This window comes from Marmota monax, unplaced genomic scaffold (genome assembly GCF_021218885.2).
Source record: "Marmota monax isolate L192 unplaced genomic scaffold, Marmota_monax_Labrador192_F-V1.1 WCK01_AAM20220418_F8-fsc00012, whole genome shotgun sequence".
Taxonomy (NCBI): domain Eukaryota; kingdom Metazoa; phylum Chordata; class Mammalia; order Rodentia; family Sciuridae; genus Marmota; species Marmota monax.
Window position 1 is genome coordinate 35,291,968 of NW_026695227.1, and position 18,240 is coordinate 35,310,207.

The 18,240-nt window shown below is 41.3% G+C and overlaps 1 protein-coding gene across 2 annotated transcripts in view; it reads right to left on the minus strand.

The window, feature by feature from the left end:
* Window positions 1-17,586, minus strand: part of Tespa1 (thymocyte expressed, positive selection associated 1) — a 39,341-nt gene extending 21,755 nt beyond the window's left edge. Inside the window, exons 1-5 of one of the 2 annotated variants that reach the window (XM_046436032.2) lie at window positions 17,433-17,586; window positions 15,166-15,221; window positions 6,882-7,089; window positions 6,211-6,253; window positions 240-289 (exon numbers count right to left, since the gene is read on the minus strand). In XM_046436032.2, coding sequence (XP_046291988.1) covers window positions 240-289; window positions 6,211-6,253; window positions 6,882-7,044 — 256 coding nt within the window. In that variant the 5' untranslated portion in view covers window positions 7,045-7,089; window positions 15,166-15,221; window positions 17,433-17,586. Of the gene's footprint in view, window positions 1-239; window positions 5,361-6,210; window positions 6,254-6,881; window positions 7,090-15,165; window positions 15,222-17,432 lie in introns of those variants that run through there. The other variant, XM_058576266.1, reaches the window with a different exon arrangement.
* Between the last annotated feature and the right edge of the window lie 654 nt (window positions 17,587-18,240).

Below are 18,240 nucleotides of genomic sequence, written 5' to 3' on the forward strand. Positions count from 1 at the left end.
TTTCCCCATAGCAGTGGTCCTTGGCTGAGCACCACTAACAGAAGATAATTTTTGAGTATTGGTGAGCTTGTGGGCTCCGAGCTGGCACTTTCTTTTGGGCCTTCTGGACTGCCTTGTAACAACGAAAAGGTGTTTTGCAGACACTTTAGAGATATGCAAGCATTGTTATGTGTGTATACCCCGCCCCCAACAGCTGTATTGCTCTTCAGGTAGAAGAGCAGAACAGAGTCCATACTTACCATTGTAGATGGATTGTCCTGCTTCTTCACAAAGCCCCTCTTCAGAGTCTCTAAAATCCAAAAATCATCTTACACATTGAAATCACTACAGTTTTTATTGGACTTTTCGTGAATGATTTCTCACATATTCATATTATTTTCCAACGGGAGTCAGCAGTACTTAATTTGCTTTTCTTTTGGAGAAAGCTAAGACGGTGGTTACTTGATGGACAAATTTATAGAAGTGTCAATGAGGAGCTGGGATTGGAATGCACTATATTTTGATGGTACTGCCATTGTCCTGGCGACATTGTTTAAGGCCAGGTTTGGAATGATTCTTCAGTCTTTAGGTAAAATACAAAATAGGGAATAAAGAAGAAAAACTACATGCATTTATAGAAGAGGGGTTTTGGTGCCATATTTTCCAAATCACAAACATCATTTTTTTTCCTTAAAGATTTTAGGAAATCACCTTATCTACCCACACCTCCTTTTTCTTGGAACCACCATCTTGCTCAGTATCATGTCTTTCAGGAAACAGCAGAACTGCACCCTGGTTATTTTTAAGATTTTGAGATATGGTCTTATCAAACATTTACCATCTCTACCAGAAGAACAAACGGAAATCAGCATAAGTGGTGGTAAGAAACAACTCGGTTTTATAAACAAGGAAGGAATTTGCTCTCTTTCAAAACAGGTGATTGAAGTAATCTGTGAAAAAGCTTTGAACTGGGACTAGCACATCTGGTTCCAGACTTGGCCTCTTGTTGCTAGAGTGTTCTCAAACACTGTGTAAGGGCCTCAGATCTCTAGATTTTATCATGAGCTAAGTCCACTTCAGGCACCGGTATGTAGTGAGATTTGTAGAGTTTGCTTTCCTGAAAGTTTTTAAAACAGCAGTTGTGCACGATGCTTTGAATGTAATCTCAAGTGGCGGCTAGAGAGGAAAAAGGTTCGAATGATGAGTTAGCAGGGAAAAAGTCTGGAGCTGGCCCTAAACAAGCCTCCCCTTTTATCCATCTCCAGCAATTCAGATACCTCTCAGGCTCTTGGAGTATTACTTGACAGGATGTTTAACAACAGCAATGGGATTAATTAATCAAATCAAGTGAGATCAAGTGGCACTTACATTTTACAAGATAAATCATTACATATCTAGACAACTTTTGCTTGTACCTTCAATACTGAAAGGTATTGAAGCTTAAGCTAATTAAGAACAAGTAACTCTAATAATACAACTAGAAGTACAAATATATACTTTTGTCCTTTCACATAATTACACAAAAATGTGTTGTAATGTAATACTACAAACGTGTATATATATTAAAATATTTTAAAAATTCATAAACATTAATATTTACTATGAGTGCTAAAATGCTACGTAATTAATATAGTCATCTAATACTAGAATATTAGATTTATATTGCATTTTATGCTTGTGTTATTGCTATACGCTATAGGTTGAGAATCTTTTATCCAAAATGCTTGAGATCAGAATTTGGGTTTTTAAAATTTTAGAATATTTGCATATACATAATGAGATATCTTGGGGGATGGGGCCTAATTCTAAGCATGAAACTCATTTATGTTTTATATACACTCTGTACACATAGCCTGAAGGGAATTTTATGTGATATTTTTAGTGTACTGCATTTTGACTGTGACCTATCCCATAAGGTCAGATGTGGAATTTTCCACTAATGGTTTCATGTCAGCCCTCAAAACATTTCAGATTTTGAAGTATTTGGATTTTAGGATTAGAGATGAAATTCCTAAGGCATACTATTACCAGAACTACAATTAAAACAGACTACTATCCCACTTCTAGGTTGTACCCAATGGAAATGATGGTGCATATTTTCTCTCTCTCTCTCTCTCTCTCTCTCTCTCTCTCACACACACACACACACACACTCTAGTCATTAATAATCCAAAAAGGAAACCCCCGAATCTCTACTTAGTGTAAAATGGAAAAACTTATAATGATAATTATGTAATTTAATACTACTGAAGGATAAAAAAGAATGATCTACTGCTACATGTAAATGCATGGATAAACATCACAAATATAATGCTAAACAAATAAACAGATAAAATAGTATATATTGCACGATTCTGTTACATAAAGTTTAAAAATTCTAAAACTTGTCTATAATATTATAAATCAAGATATTGATTACCCTGGTAGGCGGGGTAGTAAATAGAGGGAGACAGAAAGGGGTTTTTGGAGTGCTGGTAATGGTCTTCTTCAGGTTTCTGGGTTGCGTTCCTTTTGTGAAAATTCACTGAGCTCTATACTTAATGCTCACTGATTTTCCATAAAGTATATTATACTTCAATATAATTTGTATTGAAATCAAACATGTGCTGGGTGCAGTGGTGCACAACTGTAATCCCAGTGACTTTGGAGATGGAGGCAGGAGGATTGCAAGACCCGGTCTTAAAAAACACACACACACACACACACACACAAAACAGGACTGGGGATGTAGCTCAGTAATAAAGCACTCCTGAGTTCAATCCTCAGTAGGCCCAAAAGCAAAGCAAAACAAAACACAAACAAACAAAAACTGATGATATGTATACTTCAATAAAATTTGCTATTCAGTAGACACAGTCTTTATTGGGTACTCATCCTACAGTTCTCTAGTCATGCCCTTCTCTAGTTGCAGTCATTTTGTATTCTCTTTTGGGGGACCAGCTTGGGGCAGTGAGCTTTCCTGTGTGTGTGGTGGGGGGAATCTAACACAGAGTATGAACATGAGCTGGATCTATTGATGCCTTCTTACTGAGCATGATGATTTGAAACTTCATGGCCTACACCCAGGTCCCACACATTCATAAGTCATTGTGTAGACAAGAAAATCAATGACTGGGGACTAGATCCATAGCTGCTCCCCTCTTCTCATTCTTGTGTTGAAAGGTCCCTTAGCATCATTTCAACTGTGAATTAGAGGAGCCAAGGTACTGTTCTTCCTGTAGATCCAATTCATAAACAAATAGTTGTGTGTGGAATCGGATTGTGAGAAGAAGCATGTGGCTATTTTGAGCTCCTTTCAGCAGTTTACATAGATGTCTGCCTGCAGAGATTTAAGTCGAAGCCCTCATGATGATTTCTGGGCTCTGAACTCTTACTCCTGATGATTCATGAGCAAGATTTTTTTGTCCCAGAAAATTCCTTGACAGTGTAAGGGGAGAAAGAAAACAGGAGAGCCATGATTTGTAAAGATGTGCATGTTCTAATCCTGTAGCAGAAAGGAGTGCCACTAGATTTCAGTTGCACTGAGAGACTGACACTAAATTGTCCAAGAAGGTGGTGGATTTTCTTAGAGAACTTGGAGAAAAGAAAGCCTTCTTGCTACCAGAGGATATTTGGTATTGAAAATGGAAAGAAAATGGAAACTTTGGGTCTTGGAATCAAATTTGCAAAGTGCCTCCAGGGCAACCAAGTGGACAGATAAACAGTGAATGTATGTACCTGGTGCATCTGTGGCTGTGGCTGCCTAAGAATTGAAGACCATGGCACCTCAGAATGTCATGCTTAGAGTGTGCTTTTCCTGTCTTCTTCCTATCTGCTTACCAAAGGCCAAGTGTTCTCTCACCATCATCAATCATTCTCATCATTATTATCCTTTAATTTCTTTAATTTTCCCATTACAACTAAAAAGTGCAATCATGCATATCCTTGTTCTGAGAAACATGCCATTAGATGATATCATCAGTGTGCAAACATCATAGAGTGTACTTACACAACCCAGATCAGCTATAATGTCACTTGGTGATAGAATCTTAGGGGACTACTGTTGTACATGCAGTTTGTCACTGACTAAAGTGTCAATAAGAGGTGCATGACTCTATTACATACGTACTAAAGAGAATTAGAAAATCAGAAAATTGGAAATGTTTTCTAAATCTAACAAATCCCTTTCCAGAGACAAATGTGAGCATGTCAATAGATTTATGGCCTTTTTGAGTTTAAATATTGAAAGTTTTTCAAAATATAGAAAAGAACTATGACAGGTACCCCTGTCTCACCACCTGGCTTTCACATTTGAACCATATGCCATATATTAGCTTCAGGAAGAAATATAATGTTAAATAATCAATAACAGAATCTTAAATAAATAATAAAACATTAAAAGTTTAACTAAAGTCTCATTGATTATCATTGTATCTACTCTTTCGATTTCTAGTGGTAATCACTTTCCAATAGTTGGTGTATATTATTTCTGATCATACTTTTTCCTAATAGAGGTAGATAGAAAGACAGATAGATCAGTAGGCCAATAGATAGATTTTATGAAATTACAAGTAGGTATAAAACTCCTTTTAAATCAGACCATTTGTACGCCATTCTAGAGTACAAAGCATGTACCTATATATCATCTCATTTAAACATCACACTTTATTATTTGACACTTCATTATTCAAGGGTTATACTTTATAGGGAAGGAATCTACCACGGAATTTCACTTATTTGCTACACAGGTAGTAGCACAAGAATTGGGCTCGACTCTTGGAGGCTTTTCACTCACCAGACCATCTTTTTTTAAGTTTTAGATGAGAGTTTATCTTTGTAGAACATAGATTTTCTTGAGCTTACAATTTTGTAGAACATATTTCTTGAGCTTACAATTTTGTATTTCCGTGAATTTATTCATTTCAACTAGAATGTAGTATATTTGAAATTAAGGAGCATATTTGAAAATATGTGGCACCTTGTCAGACAATTGGACATTCATCAAATGCACACGTAAATTGATAAGACTCAAGAGTAGTTAATGAGATAAAGACAGTAGCTGAGCCAAGGGTTTCTCCTGTTCACACCTGTACAGCACTTTAAAACCCAGTAACCTGCAAAACATTCCTATTATCATCATCTTTTATCTTCCATTATGTTGAGGATGACTAGTTGGCTTTGAAGTCAATGAACTGTGAGTAAAATTAGAATAACAAGGACAACACATTTTATAAACTATAAAAACAAGCACAAAATAAATCCTCCTTACATTGCCTTCTAGGGCAGAGTTCTCAATGACTAGGGACTAGACCCATAGCTGTTTCCCTCTTCTCATTCTTGTGTTGAAAGGTCCCTTAGCATCATTTCATCTGTGAATTAGAGGAGCCAAGGTACTGTTCTTCCTGTAGGTCCAATTCATAAACAAATAGTTGTGTGTGGAATCAGATTATGAGAAAAAGCATGTGACTATTTTTAGTCAACCTTGGATTATTTGGTGCTATTTGTTTCTTACTGAATAAAGAGTGGGTTATTGATATCATTAATAGATGAATTTAGATTAAAATCTACATAAAGCTTGAGACATTCCTGCCTTCCTGGAGAGAGAATAAGGATGCGCAGGAGCTAATACATTCTGAGAATTCATTCTCACAAAAGCGATCAGGCTTAAGTAGGTCACTAGCTTCAGCTTTGTGTCTGGGTAGACTGAACCTAAGACGATAGAGGCTGAAGGAGTGTGGGTTTCCTATTCCAATGTTTCTGAGCAAAGAGATGGCATACTTTGCTTTGAAAGGCCTGAACTCTTCACTGCTTTGAATGACAGTGGTGACCCTGAGCCCTCCTCCTGATCTGCAGCAGAGACAGAACAATGGTGCACTGCTCCTTGGCAAGAATGATCCTCTTTCTAACTCCTGTTTTGTCACACAGTGTGGGACTCCAGTCTGAAGGGGGAAGTAGTGGAGTGGGAGTCTGGAACTCAGTCCCGCCATGTCCCATAGATACCCATTTCTGCCTATTCTTTAGTTCACATCCACCTAATTCCCAAGCCTTCAGCCTCACTCCAGGGTTACATTTGCTTCCCATCCTGGATTAGCAGCTGACGCCAAATCCTTTCAACACCCTGTCAATCACTGTCAACCTCATCACCTCGGGTCTGGTTCAAACCCATTGGCCTCTCCGAGTTCCTGAGGAGCATGCCCATTAACATAGCCGACCCCCAACCACATCCTATGCCATAGTCTGTCTAGCACTCACCCGCAGTCCTGCAGCCAGTCTTCAATCTTATGGATCGGATTCCCTAGAAAAGTCACACATCACATTATTGTGAGGCCTGAAGGGAACCAGACCTCTTCCCTGCAACTCAACCCATTCCACAGTTTTATCCTCATTTAAGCCATATCACGATTCATTTTTTTCCCCCCAAATAAGCAAGAATAGGTTTATTTATATCAGAAGTTTTGTTTCCTCTGTGTGGTCTCATCTGAACCTCCAAGAAGCTATGAGGCATGTAGGAAAGAAACTACTGTTTCAACTGGACCAGCACGTCTCAGGTAAGTGACTTCTCAAAGGTCACACAGCTTGTTAGTGACAGAGTTGCAGCCAGAGTCCAGGCACAGCTTGAGCATAGTCTGTTACATAGACAAAGTCAAAACCTCCCAAAGCCTTCATTCACAGACTACCCCTGCTTCCCACAGAAGCTTCTCAGGATGACACAGAATGTGCCCCTTTCTAATCTTACGACTGCCTCTTTCTTGCATAATTTATATCTTGAATTTCTTTTTGCCCTTTCCCTTAAACTCATTTAGATCTGTTGAAAGGAGCCTCTCTGAGGTCCTAGTCTAAATAAAGGGGCCATGCCCCCTGTCTGTGGGCCTGTGTCACACCAGACTATGTGGGAGTCTGTGTGATGTCTAACTGCCTCTTACCTTCCTGGAAAACATCATCCAGGCTGGAAGGCTCAGGATCTGGGACATCCTGCAGGGCGGCTGCTGCTTCCTCTTCCAGGACCTGGGTCTGCCAGTTTCGGCTCTGACGGAGCCAGGCCCGCCGTTTCTCCCAGGACGTGGGGCTCAGGACAGAGGCCTCCATGGCCCAGGCTCACACTTCAGGGCCTCTCAGCGCCGTATTGCTCTCCTGAGGGTAGAAATAGCTATGTTCCTCATCTGTTCAGAAACCACTCCTTCCCATCTCCACAGGGAGGAGCTTGATCTCTGCCCATGCAGGGGGAGGGAGGAGATGCCTTGCTCATCTTCTACCCCATGCAAAAAAGAAATTCTCTGTCACATCTAAACACCAGAGCAAGCCTTTGAAATCAGTAAGTCCAAAAGCTCCAAACATTACAGGATTTAAGGGACATTGAGAAGGCTCTTCTGACTTCAAGTATTTGTATTTTTATGGTAACTGAAATGGATATTAAAGAACAGTCTTCTTTAATCCTCAAGGATTTTGTCTCCAAGAATCTTCCATTGACACCAAAATATCTTTATAGTAACAATTCACAAAATTCTCTTAATTCTATCCTCATCCAGATATATAAAAAAATTTAGGTTTTCAGAAGTCAAACAGCTTTTCTAAGGTCCCACAGCCAGATGTCACCCCACCTACAGTAATTTTGGATTTTGTTTGTTGGTTTCTCTTGATCTGTTTTGTTTCCTTTTGATATATTAGGGGTCCACATAGGATTTATCTCAGGAAAATCAAAGCTGTGATAGAAACAAGGAGATTCTGCTTTAAAGCAATTAGCAGATCGCACCTTTGAGATAATTACTTTCTGATCTGTCAACTTGTGTTTCTGCGTAACTGTGGGTTACTTACCCAGTTTATCAGTGCAATAACTGATTCAAATGCATTGATTTCATTTAACATTATCTAATCAACACCTCTGAATTCTAAAAAAATACATAACGATGGCTATAGGCACAGATTCAAAGAGGAAGAAAGAAAGACAGAATTATTCAATTGTCCAGATAGAGCTCAGAGAGGCTGCTCTGTCCTCTGTCTCTTCCAGGCCAGCCCCACTAGTGTCCCTCCTCAGTGAGGAAGTAGATGTGGGACCAGGGCTCTCTGTCTTCCCCCCATTTCCTTGAGCCGCCATGAACTATTTTATCTTCAGAGCTACACTTTTAATTGCTGGAGTCAGGAAAAAGAAAAAGAAAAAAGAAATAAGAGTGACAGTTTCCAGAGACTTCCGTTCTTTCAAGACTTAAAAACAAAATCATTAGTGAGACAGTCAATGATTTAGGAACTAAAATAGCTATTTTTGAAGAGAACATCCTGAACATAAAATGTATTCCTGGGGCAATAAAATTGTTTTAGATGCCTCTGCTTGCTGCAGACAAAATATATCCAGAGAAAAAATAATACAGAATGACGGCTGTCTGATCCAGATTCTTTTGTGTCAGGTCCAATCCAAGGCATTTTTCCCCCCAGGGGAGACAGCAGTTAGCACCATGAGGCTTTGTGTTTACTCTGGGCAACTGGTCCTTTGTGCCTTTTAGGGAAAAATTAAATCATTGAATTAAGCTTGTGTCAGAGGGAAGCCACATGGTGGGTAGCAGGCAGGACTTGCTGTCCTTGGGCGATAAAGAAAGGATGAAGCTGCCAACAGAAAGAACTTAACAAGAGAGTCTGAAAAACCTTGATCACGGTGCGTTTTCCTAGTCCTGACCTCCAAAATATTTAATAGGTTGGCTCCAGCCAGCCCAGAGAAGAAAATATCAAAGACTGACTTGCCTATTGTCCTTAATCCCTGCAAGAAGTGGATGTCACGTGATCATAGGGACTCTTCAGTGCATGAGAAGAACATTTTTGGTGCTTAGAAGAATTTGAAAGGAAGGCTGGAGGACAGGAAGGAAAGAACGGAAAGAAGGAGAGGAAGAGAGGGAGGGCAGGGTAGCTGACTTCCACACTCTGCCAATCACTAATGGCAAACCTTGGGAAATTCAATCCTTTTCTCTGGTCTCGGTTTATCAGTGAGGACATTATGGCTTTAAGATTTGCTGTCTCTACTACTATAAGCTTCTGGATGTCTCATGTTAGAGCAAAATCCCCATAATGCCTAGTGTGGTGCTGGCATCTCGCTAATTGAGATGATAGATAGAGGGTTTCAACATCCCCTGTGATATGAATCTATTCTATATTCCTCTAAGATGTCTGAAACTGCCTCACAGTCATACAGATGAATTTCTTCTCCAATTCCTTTAAGTCCCCAATTTTCTTGTCCCCTTCCTTCTTCCTCTCCCTCAGTCTTGGCCACACTCTCCCTGCAAATCCCAGCTCTTAACTGACTTCCCCCAGGAAGCCAAGCTGGGCTTTCCCCAGCCTACCCTGTCACCAAGGCCCTTTCCTTCTTAGCCTTTTCTTCTTAGTTATCATCACTAATATACTTTATATATTTATTGATTGATTGTTTACCCTTCAGATTAGAATATGAGCTCCAAGAGGACAGAGATATTTGTTCAGGTTGCTCACTGCTGTGTTCTAATGCCTACACAGAATCTAATACATAGTAGTTGCTTAATAAATACTAAATGTTTAGTAGATGACCATTCTCCATGGGAACTCAATGCTTTCTATAGACATCCCAGACACATGCAGCTTCAAAACTGTGATAATAAGATTTCACTATGTGCTTACTAAGAATATAAAAAAAATATTTTGAGCTAAAAATTGAAGAGAAGAGGGAAGACTCTTTTATAACTTGTTTTTGCCCTAGGAGTTCCTATAATTGAGGACAGAAGTTGTATTTGCATGCCTATTACTATTTGCTATCTGTCTTTATGGCCTATATATAGTAGTTTTATTTATGTAAAGATTTAAGATAAAATGCTTATGGAAACAGAATCCTTAATGCTCAAGGGGAGTTCCAGACAAAGACTTAGGAATAAATGGCAAGAAACAGACTAAGAGAGGTTGCATGCTCTATGGCCCACTGAGAAGGACCACCAAATTCCAGGCAATTCTGGTGAGAAGGGAATAATTTGTTCACTTGAAATGTCAACAGTGGTCTTGGGTATGAGAGAAAAGATGCAGGGTCTTCACAACTGTGATACACTGGACATGGTGTGGGCAACTAAATTAATTTCCCCCAGTCTTTGGCACCCTTGGGTTGCAGACAACTACAAATACTATAAGAACAGCAGTGTTAGGAGGCAGGGGAAAGCAGAACTGTCTTGTTTATGGTAATGGGAGGAAGCTATACTGCTGGGAGATAAGAAACGGGCATTCTTTGCGGAAATCTGGAGGAAGTGACCCATGGTCATCAGAAAAGCACATCAGTATTGTTGTAGAGAATTGAAAGACAGATACACTTAGATGTCAAAATAGGAGTTTTGAAGTCCTTGGGGCCCCTTGTCATATGGAGAAGGGCACAGACACACTTCCTCCGAATAAGCCAATCAAAAGCACATTCTTAGAATACAATGTAAAGTGAAAAGAGCACTGGCTGCCAGCATTGCTGAATTTATTTTCACACATTGCATTTGAGTTTGAAATACCCGCAGTTATCTTTTCTCCCACTTCCCCACTAACCCAAGAAGCCCCACCCTGGGTTTAATTACTTCTTGCTTGGATTGCTCTAAGCCTTATCCTTTCCCTTTGCTATCATGTTCTGCACTTTCCCTCTCCACTTCCCTCTATTTCTCTAATGCATTTATATATTTTTCCCATTAAAACATAGGAAATGATTCAGTGGCCTCTGGAGTTACTTCCCACTTTACAAATCTCCTTTTAAATGCACACTGAGTTGTGGGGATCCCGGACTTGCAGATTTCACTGACCCAGGGAAGTTTGGGCCCCGACAAGGGAGGCCCAGCTGGACTCCAGAGGAATGAGTTTCTGTTAGGGGTTGCTCACCAACGCCCAGCACTTCTTGGATTTTCTGCTTCTTTGTTTCAGCTTACACAGTGCCATTCATCTTCTATTTCCCTGTTATAGGCCAACTTAAAGGATCTTTCTTTGATCAATCTCTAGCAACTGGCATGCATGCCATATTGTGTTATACTCAACATGACAGCAAGAGGCTACCTTTCTTGTCATTATGTCCCACTCTTTCTCATCTTTCCCCAATCCCTATCTCATGACATAGGAGTGCTTTTCAGTGGGCATGGCTCAGTCATTGCTATAGGGGCAGAGAAGCAAGAATCAGGTTGGTGTTAGAAAATGATCCTCAGCTGGTGTGTATCATAGGACAGGTGCTCCTGATTTTCCTCCTGGTCTCAGATCCTATGTATACCTGCTGCCTCCCTCATAGTGAAAAAGAGAGAGGCTTGGGCATGGTCTTCCCAGTCCTTGGTTGGTACAACATAAGGATCCCTCAAGTCTAATGAAATTTATAAAGTTTAAGCTAACAAATTATTCTATCTTCAAAAACTAGTTTCCATTTATTTTGATTATTCTAAGAATAGTCAAAAATTCCTTTGAAGGTGAAATCTATCACCTTCTTGGTTCTGGATTATACTATATTTTTGTATTTAACCTCCTCTATGAGGGTAGAAGTCTGAAGCCTGCAGGTATCTTTTCTCCCACTTCCCCACTAACCCAAGAAGCCCCACCCTGGGTTTCATTATTTCTTGCTTGAATTACTCTAAGCCTTATCCTTTCCCTCTGCTATCATATTCTGCACTTGTCCTCTACACTTCCCTCGATTTCTCTAGAGATTTGTTCCCTGAAACCTTTTCCACAATCTGTTTATAGAGTTCTGCAATCTGACTACAACCAACTAGGGGAAGAGAGAATTCTCCCTGTTCTGAGCATGCTGTGGTTAAAATGGAAATTGTAGCACTCAGAATGGAGGCAAGACAAGAGAAATCGCCTCTAGTGGTTTGAGATTTGGGAACTGTGTAAGAGCTGTGAACTTCTAACAAAGGATCATCATCAGAAGCAGAAACTGCAGCAGCAGCAGCAGCAGACCTTTAGCAGTATGTCACTATTGCTGAACTGAGGACACCACCTGACTTTCAGTTTCTGTTCATTGACATGCAACAGTCGAAGCGATGGGGACTCACAATAGCTGATATGTCTAATATTTATCTGTCCTGTAAACTACTTCACTTGATCTTGACAAACACTTTAGGGCTAATCATCATCACCTGCAGCTCAGAGGGAGACCTATCTTGTCCAAGGTCACATTTAGGAGAAGATTGTAGAGCTATTCACTATTCACCTTCTATTTGAGATTTAGACTCAAGTTGACCTGATTCCATGCTGTACACAGTCTTTCCACTAATTATAGAATAAGAAAATAGACTAATGTCACCATCCAAGTGTCAGTGGTGGATGTAATCAGGGATAAAGGAAAGGAGAAACTGTTTTAGTAAATTCTGTATTTTACATGGCTGTGTAAACTCTCCATCTTATAGTCTCATATGGAAGAGGCAACATAAACCCAATGTAATTTGTACTTGACTTTGTGATAATCTTTAGTGAAGTAAGTATTACTTGCTTTGTTTGTGTTATTCGTATAATTTTCCCTCTTGACTCCTACTAGAGATTATGAAGCAGTTTTTATCCTTTCTGAGGCTTATAAAGCAGTTTTTTTTTTTTTAAATTTTTGCAAGGATCTAGTTAGGTTCCACTTGCAAGGAGAAATTCTAGAATTCTCTATAGCTTTCAGTTTTTTTTTCCTGAGCAATATCCCCAGTCCTTTTTATTTTTTATTTGAGAAAGGGTTTTGCTGAGTCGCTTAGGGCCTCATTAAGTTTTTGAACTTGTGATCCTCCTGTCTCAGCCTCCCATGTTGCTGGGATTGCAGGTATGTACCCAGCTGCTTTCTGGTTGTTGTGGCAGTCAGAACATTTAACAATGGCCATGTGGTGGCACTGAGCAATCAGAGCTGATAACTGTCACAGTCCTGTAGGTGGGCCAAGTAAGTGACTGGCTGATGTGGCACTGAATTTTGGGAACTAGGCTGGGAAATCTTTTGGGAAGAAATGGGATAACTGAGTTGATGAGCACTCAGAAGTCTTGGAGCAATGGGTATTTATCATAATTTGCTATGGACACATTTAATATTTCAATATGCATGGACCTACCAATTTGTATCTGCCAAATATCAGCTCTGCTGATGGGTGCTTCAAAATGGGGCTTTTGTGGGGGCCCAGTAAGAATAGCCAATGCTGTTTTTTCTTTAAAGTTCAGAGTTTTATTTAGAAACTCATAAGAAGAAAAACTTAGAAAGAACTTGGATCTTGGAATCGAAGTAAAGTAGGGATTAAAGTTCTGTCTATTGGGGGACCAACACATAAAATTTGGGGGTGCACACTTAAATTTTATCTAAACCATAGCATTCATGAGGTTTATTCTGGTACACAATTAAGTTCTCTAGAAATGGTTCGATTCTTTGGGCTTTGGATTTTAAGGTTTTCTGGGTAGGACTAGAGCTGCATTCATTCAAGAGCTTTTCTGCTCCTCCTTTAAGACATGGTGGTTAATCCTGTCCAGGCTACTCCATCTTTGGCTAGAGTGGAAGTCAGCTGTTTGAAAACATTTGGTTTTAAACTGCCATGAGGTGAGCAGTTTTCCTTCTCCATGTGCTCCCTGCCATCATATACTCCCCCACCACAGGCCCAAAGGCAGCTGAAGGATTTCAAAAGCCTGGTGAAAGTAACATGATGCTTGAATGATGAGTGGGAGAACAGGAAAAGCAGCCATTTCTGGAAACTTCTGATGCCCCGCACGACGCCTGACTATCACAGATCCAGACAGAATGCCTGGGCTCCACCAGAGACCCTGTGCTGCTGCCCTTTCTCCTAAACAGATCTGAAACTTCTGCAAGCGGGCATCTAAATCAGCTTCTGTTGAAATGAGTATAGGTCGGCTCTGAGGCAGCTCTGTCCAGGGCTACGGTAAAAAAGATAGTGATCACCTTTTACCCCACAAATGAAATATCTATTCTAAAATGTGCTGATTTAACCATGAAACAATGGTTATGGATTGAACTGTCTCTGCACCCCCCAATGATATTTTTAAGTCCCAAATCCTGGCACCTGAAATAGGGTCATAGCCATTGGGTGAGGTTATACTGGAGTAGAGTTTGTCCTTGTAAAGAAAGAAGAGACTCAGCACCGAGGGAAGATGACTTGAAATGATGGTGACTGAGATCCCTGTATGCTGCCACAAGCCACGGTCCCTGGATCTACCAGAAACTGGAAGAAGATGAGGAAGCCAGCAGGGAAACCCTGATGGGAATGTGCAATGGGGAGACATGTTTGCATAGAAGTAAAACAAACCCTGTAAGCAGCCAAAAAAAAAAAAAAAAGTTCTGTCTACTTACACAAATTTTCCTTGATAAAATTATTAGTTCCCTCTATACCTAAGATTTTCATACATTAAACCGATAATGTGCCAATTTCTTTCTTTTTTTTTCTTTTTGGTTATTGGAGGGTAAAATTAGGCAATGTATAATAATGATAGCTATGATTATTTTTAATCTGCCTTCATCTAACACAGTCACTAAAGTTGGGACATTTTTGGCGATAAGGAAAGAAGGAAGCTGGAGAGATGAACAGTTAAGTGTATCTAATCCAGAAAGTTAAAGAGGGGTGTTGCTGGCAGGCAGAGAGGAACAATGAACAGGGAAAAACCCCTTGTTCTTATCTAATGTCAAAGGGATGGGAGGGATCATCTAACTTTGCTTGCTTGTTTTCTGGGACAGGAAACTGGAGAGAGACAGAGACAGACAGAAGACTTATCTGGAGTCACAAAGGAAAATGGTTAGAAGTAGGATTCAAACTCACAGGTTCTGTGGCCCAGATGTGTGTGCTCTCCCTTGACAACCTTCCTTGTGCTATTCTTGGTCCAGGCCTAGCCAGGCCTCCAGTGCTTTGGGCCTCTGCCCAGGGACCTGGATGGTGTAGGCCTCCCTCCTCCCCTGACTGCATTCTATCAATGCCCCAAGCAGAGCCCACGAATTGGCCCTGAGAGCGAGAACACGCGTAGGATGAGAGAAAAAGGAAGTGGAGTTTCCATAATGGCCAGAGACCTTCCGCATCCACAGTGGAGACGCACTTCCCTACTCAAAGGGCTGCGGGGAATTCCAGAACGGCTGACAGTTCCGTCTGTGGTCAGGATGATCTCCGCCTCCAGCCAGGTTGGCTGTCCCCAGTCTCCATGCCCCCAATCTGCAATAGGCTCTCACACCCTTTCATCTTCTTGGCTTCTAACCCCTTTCCGTGTCACTTTAATTTGAAAGATCATCAGAACAAAACTTACCTGAGTAGAGCACTTGAGTGTTCCCAGACTTCTGGGGTCTAAAGGAGTGCTTTAGTCTAATTCAGGGAAAAAGAAGGATGTTATTTGGTAAAGAGCAACCAGAACAATGCCAACGAAGCAATGCAACTAATTTCCCTCCTTCCCACAAATCATTTTAGTTGAATAAATACTGAAGGAAGACCATTGAAGACCTCTTTTTTTCTCCTTCCTGTTCTTCCTTATTTCCACTTTCAGAAAGTTGGGTGAGTTTTATGGAAGGGTTACAAACTACTACAGGAACTATTAAAGCTCTGTATTTGGGAAAAGCAATCCTGTACTTTCATTGAGAGAGACACCATTCTTTTTTTTCCATCTGGATGGGCTGAAAAAGACTCCCAGAAGAAGACACAGTGGTTCATCTGGCCTGGTTTCCAGAGGGTTTGGTGGAGAGAAGGTAGGAAGAAGAATAAGCAGATTTCTTGATGGTTGAATTAGCTCTGTGAATTTATATCGTCAATCTGGCCCCATCTTCTTGGTGATGAAGCTCTTTCTCTCATGTATTCAGTGTTATTCTTCCCCATGTTTCCCCCCCCCCCCTTCGTAGGATACATGCTCTTCTTTTCAGTACTTGGCTCGTTTGCTTGAACTTTATTCTCAACCCAAATCTGGGTTCCAGCCGTTCTGCATTAGGCCCACGCAGGGTGGGGCCAGAGCGCTGTGGAACTGGGTTAGCCGCTTTGGCCTTGTCTCAGGTGGAAAACAGAACAGCTGTCAGTTTTCAAGTGGAAATGCGTATTTGATCTTTTCCCCCTTTACTGTAGCCTAGAGTGAAGCCTGTGGTTGTGACACAGGCGGAGACCAAACCTCTTCTGCGTAGTTTATTAGAATCTGAATCATTAACCTTGAACTGACAATGACTGTTGGGTCTCTGTGGCCACAGATTATGCCTAATCTCGGGATTCGATCTTAACTGCCAGAGGATCAAAGGATTCATGAGAATGTGTTATTATTATGGTGATAAATAGTCTCTAAACTGCCTGGGGTGCCTGTGAATAAGAAATCACATGTTAGACCCACTCTTTCCCTTTGGTTATATCTTCAGTTTGTGATCTCTCTTAAGGTTCTCAGTAGAGACAGACAATAAGCCCCGTTTCCTCCTTCCCACTAATGCTTCATGTTATGGGAGAAACCAGATCTGTGGCTCTAACCACCCAGGCTGAACAACTGGTGACCCTGAAGCTTGGACACACTTCATAAGCCACAAACCTGCGGCGGCTGATCCTAGGCCCTGTGCTGAATAGTTTAGGAATTGTTGCCCCTCTACCTGGGATATTTGTGGTAGACAATCACGAGTGCTTTTCAGGACATCTCTTCTAAACCCTCATCATCCTATCAAACTGCTTCTATGGGACTCTCTTGTCTTGACCATGCTCTGCCCTGAGACCCACCTCTTCTTTTTCACCCACTGGTGAGCTGGGTGGCACTGTAGGGTGTGGGAAAACCCCAGTGTAGAGGATCTTTCCACTTCTCCACCCTACCCAAATGTCATGTAGGTGGTGACGCCCTCAGCCTGGCTTCCACTGAGACAGGTGGTATTGAAGGTCACCCCCACCCCCCACCCCAGCATTATGGAGGTCATTGAGAAACCAACATATCCATTTCTGAGGTGTGGAGTCTGTCAACAAATCCAGACAGGACATTAACTATCTTGAGCGCCCAGTTCATTTGGCCTGGCATCGTCCGCCTGCGTAGTCCTGCTGGTGTATCTTGCTGAAGTTTACCCCGCAGCAGCTTTCTTCTGCAGCTTCTGAAGAGGTCTTGCCCGTAGAAGGTCGAGTTCAGTCAGGCCGGGTGTGCCCAATAGTTGGAGTTATGGACACCAGAACAGGACCTTCAGTGAGACTGGGAGATGTCTCCTGGGGAGCTTTTCAAATTTGGAATTAGACTGAAATGACCACAAAAGTAAATTCAGCAAGATGCAGAGAGGAACTCGGGTGAGAAAGATGAAAAATTCTCAAATACTAACTCAGGCCATCAAAGAAACCCATGTCTTGTGACCCTAGATGATTAACCTCTCTGGTAACAGGGAAGAGGGGGATAAAAGTGACAGGATCTCCTTGATCCTAGAGCATGATGATAAAGTTTGCAGGTTTAAAGCCAGGGAGGTGGGAGATTTTCTCCCTGATTTTCCCTTTTCTTGGCAGCTTGATTTTTCTCTGACCTGTTTCCATCTCCTGCTATCATCCTAGATTAGTGCACCTTAAAATTGAGGTTAATGCTGTACTTACCCCTCTGCTAGTAGAGAGTTGAATCTGAGGCAAAGCAGTTCTCACAGCTGGGCTGAGCCCTCCCCAGGTGTGGGGACATAGGTGAGGCCCGCGAAAGAGTCTCATGTTGTAGACTGTGCTTTCTCTCTATTCTCATTCAACTGCAGCTGCCCGCTCAAAAGGGGAAGCGGAAATGAGAGAGCACAACTACATAGCACCGCACAGTCCCCGCCTCCTACCCCAGCCACATCCTTTGCTTTGGCTCAAGAGACTGAAGAACAAAACATCTGTAGTCCTTGGGCTCATCGGGAGCCCTTCCTCTCAGAGAGCCGCCTGGCTCTCCCCAAGACAATGCAAAGTCTTTTCCTGTTGAAAAAAGGGCACAGTCCATGGAGAGATGTGAGCTTGAACCCATGGCTGTCCCTATCAGGAGAGGTGTCTAAAAGGAGAACTTTCTCAAAAATTGTCTGGGACAAGATGCTTACTGCTGTAGCTGAGCCAAAGCCTATCTGTTTTTGCCACTCTTTAAAAAATTCGCCAGAAGCTTGTTTTCGAATTCTGTGTACCATTAAAAGATACTTTTTCTGTGCTAATTTGTTAACACTTTGTTTTCATGTTTAAACCACTTTGAAGTTTTGCTTTTTTTTTTTTTTTTTAAGTAAATGACTACTTTCCCAAGGAATGTTGGAAGCTGAATTTTGAAAATTGCACCCTCAGGATGTCTTCGGTTCTTAACTTTCAGTTCCAGGAAGCCTAATTCATCTCCAAAAGGTTTCTCCCATCCTTACTTTCACCCTTAGGTGGCTCAGTGTTGTCATCCAGGGCTCCC